Source organism: Meles meles, chromosome 9 (genome assembly GCF_922984935.1).
Source record: "Meles meles chromosome 9, mMelMel3.1 paternal haplotype, whole genome shotgun sequence".
Lineage (NCBI taxonomy): Eukaryota > Metazoa > Chordata > Mammalia > Carnivora > Mustelidae > Meles > Meles meles.
In genome coordinates, this window is record NC_060074.1 from 70,883,520 (window position 1) to 70,889,895 (window position 6,376).

General features: G+C 57.7%; 1 protein-coding gene across 1 annotated transcript; it reads left to right on the plus strand.

Annotated features, from left to right (window-relative positions):
- The first annotated feature begins 3,583 nt into the window (after window positions 1-3,583).
- On the plus strand, window positions 3,584-6,145 carry SP9 (Sp9 transcription factor). Its single transcript, XM_046019579.1, has 2 exons — window positions 3,584-3,719; window positions 4,715-6,145. Exons 1-2 carry the CDS (start codon window positions 3,699-3,701, stop codon window positions 6,143-6,145), a joined length of 1,452 nt encoding a protein of 483 aa, XP_045875535.1. The 5' UTR covers window positions 3,584-3,698.
- Window positions 6,146-6,376: the final 231 nt, after the last annotated feature.

The following is a 6,376-nucleotide window of genomic DNA, read 5'->3' on the forward strand; positions in this document are numbered from 1 at the left end:
GCCCCGGGGAGACTGGGCAGCCACCTAATATTTCGAATTATTCAGAAGATAGATGGTTCTCCCCGTCCCCACCCTGCTTCCTGTGCATCGGGGAGAAGCATTTTTTTTTCCTGTGGTGTAGAAGCTCCAGTCCTTCGGATCAGCGCTAATGACGGAATTGTTTCCCCGGCTTCGCCTTCTAAACGCAGCAACTTGAGCAGTTGCTCAGATCAAAGCTCTCCGGAGAGGCAAGATGGGAGAAACAATATTTGTTCAAAGGAAGTGAACTCTTCCTTTTAATTACCCTATTCTTCTTTATTAGGATTCCTATTGAATTTTTTTTGCAAAAAAAAAAAATTATGTTGATTTAACCATAGTGTATTTGCGATGTAAATATATTCCAAGATGAAAACGTCACGGATCAATTGTAAAGGACCCGGATACATAATTTTAAAAAATCAGTTTCAGTGTATATGAGGTTCTCACCCCACTTTCGCTGCTCAGTCAGATTTGTTTATGCAGAATCGACATTTAATAGTGCTAATTGCACTCCAGTTAAATTGCCCTGATTGCAGAAAGGGAAGCAATTTTCGTGCTCTCTGTCTGGGTTTGGAAGAAATTGTTTTATATTCACCTCTTTATAAAGAAGTGGAGATAAGGCACCGGGGCCTTTGCACAAATTGCACTTAGGGGCTGACTGGCAGCATTCAGGCGCTATAATAGAGCATTATTTGGCCGTTTTGAATAATGTAAAGCGTTTGCTGAAAGCTATTCTCCCGAAAATTGCTTTAACTTTTAAAAGGGTGATGATTCACTCCAAACCAGGCCTTTGTTACATTGTCATTATTTCCCCAAATGTTTTAACAGTCAGCTCAACACTTTAGCATAACACATTGATCTTTGTTTAAAAACTAGATTTTTTAGAGGATGAAAAAAAAAAATCTGTCACACGAAAAAAAAAAAAAAAAACTGGACTTCTTTGGGAAGATTTCCTTGGGGCCCCACCTTAGAGTTGAAGTGGCCGGGGTGTCGGCCTATGTTCGTTTGGAAGATTTCCTTAACTTTTATTGTGATCCCGACGCGTGTATCTAAAGGAATATCCGAGTGCCCACGTAAAGAGTCAGACAGCTGGAACCACATTGAAAACGGCAGGAGGGGGGAGGGGAGCAAAGGAGGAGAAGGAGAAGAGGAAGACAACCAGGGCTCCCCGAGCCCGAGGTGCCAGCGTGAGCTGTTTTAAATGGTTGACTTGAAAATGTCACTAGTGCTAAGTGGCTTTTCGGATTGTCTTATTTATTACGTTGTCAGGTTTCCTTAAGGAGGGGGTGTGTTGGAGGTGGGGGAGGAGGTGGTAAGGGGAAACCTCCGCGCTTCTCCTGCCGGGGCTGCAGTGGGTGAGTCGGAAACGCCTCGCTGCCACTTAACAATCCCTCTATTAGTAAATCGACGCGGAGACTCTACGGGAAGCCGAACACCAGTCTCCCCTTCCAGGGCAGAAGTCACCTGTTGGGAACGGCTCCCGCGTCCCCCTGCCGGGCTTTCTGGCTCTTCCAGGCTGCCTGGATTCCCCCTTAACCTCCACCCCAAGTGCCCCGAAGCTTTTGACACCTTCTCCACCCCACCCCCTGATTTCCACCAGTCCCCCAGGGCACAGAGCTTCAGGATAGCCGCGGGTCTTCTCACTCTCTTCTTTCTCTCTCACGATTTCCTCGGTGCTTTCGCCACCTTAAACCAAAGTGTGGGGGGGGGGGGCATTCGGAGCAAAGGTATTATAACGAAAAGCAAAGAAAGCAATCCATACAGCCCTCCCACCCACCGAGTGCACCAGGATGCACGTCGGCTCCATCTTAGGGCCGAGAGAGGAGCCAAAGTGACCAAGAGGTATTGCAAAGAGGAGAGAAAACACTGGGAGCACACAGTTCACTCCTTCTTACTTGCTCCTCTCGGCAATAGCTCCTGTTTTGCACCCAAGCCTTTGGGGTTCGTGGTTACAATGTCTTTTAAAAAGCAGGATGTGGGTTTGGAGGGGAATGTGGTACATTAAAACCAGTACCCAGGTCTGTCCGAGGACGCTGATATTCCTCTTTCAAAAGCAGCTCCAACTGCCCTGAAGAGGAAAGAGAAAGCAAGACCCAGAAAGAAAAGCAAACAGCTTAGCGATTGCTAAGGGACTCCAGCACGCGCAGTCCTCTGCCTGAGGACTCCTCTTTTTACACCGACAAGCTCCGGAGAGGACTTCAGGATGCTTTCAGCCTGCAAAATGTGGAGGCGCCCACGTGTGGCCTTGTCCCTCTCACTCGCGAATGGAGGTCCCCAAGAGAGGCTCCTGGAGCACGTCCACGAAAGGTGCCAGCGTGAGCTGTTTTAAAGGGCTGCAAAGGGGAAAGCCCACCTCTCAACACGGTGCCTTTGCGGTGCAGAAGAGCCCCGAGGCCCAGGAGGTCTGGAGTGGGAGTGGGTTGAAGCTGGGGCAAGAAAACTCGACTCCAGGCTGAAACGTGACGTGCAAATCTTCGCCGGGTTAAACAAACAGCAGAGAGAGCTGCAGTTTCAGCGGGGGTGGCGGTGGGGGCGGACGCAGCTCGCGCCGGTCTGTGTTTCCAAAGTTGTTACAATGTGAAAATAAGCGGCTTCGTGCAGCGTGCTGTATGGGTTGATGCCTCCCACCCCCACGCCAGCCCCCTGCGAAACCCAGCAGATAATCAGCACTTCCCACTGTTTAGTCGTATTTGACAACTGGGTTAACCTGGTATCTAGGCGCTGGCGAAACGGTACAAAGGGTGCCCTCAATTACCACTAGAAGCTTCTGGTGTGAGTGGCACTTGTATAACCCCCCGGGTCAGAGGCCAGAGCGACAATTAGGAAGTCACTTAGACCTCTGGGGGAAATGGCGCGATGCGCAGGCTCCAGGCCTTCCCAACAAGTCTGTCTGTGGGTGTAGACCTGGACGGAGAGGCCTATCTCTCTCCTCTCAGAGGAGCTGTCCTTTCGCGCCCTCTCCTCAATGTGACCCTGGAGTGGGTAAAACCGAATCCAGTGGGAGAAGGAACTGGGTAAAAGACAAACGACAATGATAAAATTGCGAGCGAGAATGACGGATCCCAGCTGAAGTTGTGCTCCGCAGGCGAGAGCCTAGACACACAAAGTGAGCGTTGACATTTCCGTCTTTACTTAGGCCTTGCTAGTGCGGTCTCCGCCTCGGCGCTCCCCCCAACCCCCTTGCCTTCTTTCCCACAAGTGGGGAGTGGACTAGGACTGTCAATTCTAACTTGCATCATCTCGGGGTGGTTCCGGGGGCTTGTGGCTTGGTCTCAGCGCTACTTAAACCTGGCTCTGTGCGTGTGTGTAAATTTTTAATTGCACTGTAATTTCTTCAGTCTCTAGCCCGCGCCTCCCCTACCCCCACCCCCCCAACACCTCGCTAGCCGCCTTGACTGGCACGCGCCGGGAGCCCTGGCTTGGGCCCCTCGGCGCGTCTGATTGGCTGCGGGGCAGCTCCCGTCTGCTCCGCCTGCGCCCTCATTGGGCGAGAGGCGCAGCCAGCGGCACTTCAAAGCGGGTGCTCCTCGCACTTAGGCTGAGTTTAGCCGGCGGGAGCCCGGAGTCCGCTCGGCGCGAGCGCGGGGACGCGGGAGCTGCACGGGATCCGAGCAGCTTTCCCGAGCAGCCGTCAGGCTCAGCCCCGCTCCCGGCCCCGCCGCGCAGCCCAGGGACCTGCTATGGCCACGTCTATACTCGGGGTAAGTCGGAAGTGCGGCAAGACATTTGCTTGTTTTAACTGCAGTAAATTTTCGTTATGGCTTCTCCGCGTCCGCGGCTCCGGAGAAACTGTTGCTGCCGGACAGCAGCTTCAGCGCCTTTTAGCACTTTCCACATTTCTGGGGCTGATTCTTTCCAAGTTATTGAAACCTAGGAGATTTCTTTGTAAGAAAATGATTTGTTAATAAGGCTTTTTTTAAGGTGGCTTTAAAGAAAACCTAGAGGTTTCTTTTCTTCCCCTGGTGATTTATACCCCATCCCCCCTTGCTCCGGGGATTGTTGCAATTACGCGACAGTGGTGTTTCCAGAAAACAGCCTTAATCGTTTTGCAGTCCATGTAGTCACGTTAACAAACATTTACACTTCTGTGGCTCCCCAGTTCGCTTGTGACTTGAAATCCATAGCTGGGTCCCTTCTCGGATTCTTGTTTTCATAATCGAGGATTTGGGGGGGGGGGGCTGTAAACATTAAAAACAACGTTTTCTATTAAAAAAAAAAAGAGTCAAGTCGTAGCCACCCTTGGAAGCAGTGTCCCAAGTTTCCCCCGCCCCGAGCCGCTGTTTCGGCAGCCTCCGCCCTCACCCGATGTTTGTTGTCGTGTTTACTTTCGTGCTTTACTCCGAAGGGCGATTTGGGGGCCTCAGTGAGAGGAGCGAGCGGGAGGCGAGCTACCCAAGTCCGGCCCTGGGTAGGGGTTGCAGCGGCGGAGACAGGGAGGACTGAGACATCTTTGATTTCTAGCCCCACCGAGGAACAACTTTCCAGCGCCAGGGCCCTCGCCCTTGGGATCGCCTGAGCCCCGCGCGGGGCGCGGCGCATCCTTGGCGAGCGCGCGGGGAGGAGGCGCGAGCCTGGGAGCCACGACCCCCCGGGACCAGCCGCGGGGGAAACGAGGCTGCTCACGGGTGCACTTTGTGTCTTCCTCCCACTTCTTCCTGCCCTCCTTCTCCTTGCTCCCTCACCCCACCCACTCTAGGAAGAGCCGCGCTTTGGAACGACCCCGTTGGCCATGCTGGCGGCGACCTGCAACAAGATCGGCAACACGAGCCCGCTGACGACGCTGCCGGAGTCGAGCGCCTTCGCCAAGGGCGGCTTCCACCCCTGGAAGCGCTCCTCGTCCAGCTGCAACCTCGGCTCCAGCCTCTCGGGCTTCGCCGTGGCCACCGGTGGCCGCGGCTCTGGCGGCCTGGCGGGCGGCTCGGGCGCAGCCAACAGCGCCTTCTGCCTGGCCTCCACGTCCCCCACGTCGTCCGCTTTCAGCAGCGACTACGGCGGCCTCTTCTCCAACTCGGCGGCTGCCGCGGCGGCGGCGGCCGGAGTGTCCCCGCAGGAGGCGGGTGGCCAGTCAGCCTTCATCTCCAAGGTGCACACGACGGCGGCCGACGGCCTGTACCCGCGCGTGGGCATGGCGCACCCGTACGAGTCGTGGTACAAGTCGGGCTTCCACTCGACGCTGGCGGCGGGCGAGGTGACCAACGGCGCGGCGTCGTCGTGGTGGGACGTGCACAGCAGCCCGGGCTCGTGGCTGGAGGTGCAGAACCCCGCTGGGGGGCTCCAGAGCTCGCTGCACTCGGGCGCCCCCCAGGCCTCGCTGCACTCGCAGCTCGGCACCTACAACCCCGACTTCAGCTCGCTCACGCACTCGGCCTTCAGCTCCACGGGCCTCGGCTCCTCGGCCGCCGCCGCCTCGCACTTGCTCTCCACCAGCCAGCACCTGCTGGCTCAGGACGGCTTCAAGCCGGTGCTGCCCTCCTACTCGGACTCCAGCGCCGCCGTGGCGGCCGCGGCGGCCAGCGCCATGATCTCCGGCGCCGCGGCCGCCGCCGCCGGGGGGAGCTCGGCGCGCTCCGCCCGCCGCTATTCTGGCCGCGCCACCTGCGACTGCCCCAACTGCCAGGAGGCGGAGCGGCTGGGCCCGGCCGGAGCGAGCCTGAGGCGCAAGGGCCTGCACAGCTGCCACATCCCGGGCTGCGGCAAGGTGTACGGCAAGACGTCGCACCTGAAGGCGCACCTGCGCTGGCACACGGGCGAGCGGCCCTTCGTGTGCAACTGGCTCTTCTGTGGCAAGCGCTTCACGCGCTCGGACGAGCTGCAGCGGCACCTGCGGACTCACACCGGCGAGAAGCGCTTCGCCTGTCCGGTGTGCAACAAGCGCTTCATGCGCAGCGACCACCTGAGCAAACACATTAAGACGCACAACGGGGGTGGCGGGGGCAAAAAGGGCAGCGACAGTGACACGGACGCCAGCAACCTGGAGACGCCCCGCTCCGAGTCCCCCGACCTCATCCTACACGACTCCGGCGTCAGTGCCGCCCGGGCGGCGGCGGCGGCGGCGGCGGCGGCGGCGGCGGCGGCGGCGGCCTCGGCGGGAGGCAAGGAAGCCGCGTCGGGCCCCAACGACTCTTAGAGGCCAGGCGAGAAGTGCGAGAGAGCGAGTAGAGACACCGAGAGCGAGCGAGAGGTTCGGAGGGCCAGCGAGCGGGGCACGGACGGGCGGGGGCTCTAAGGACGCCCCCCCGGGCCACCACGAAGCGTAGCTGCACCCGGCTCCTCGGCCGCTGCTCGCCGGCCACGCCAGGAGCTACCCTCTGCTGTCCCGGCCGGCCCAGACGAGAATCGAACGCGTGATCCAGGAACA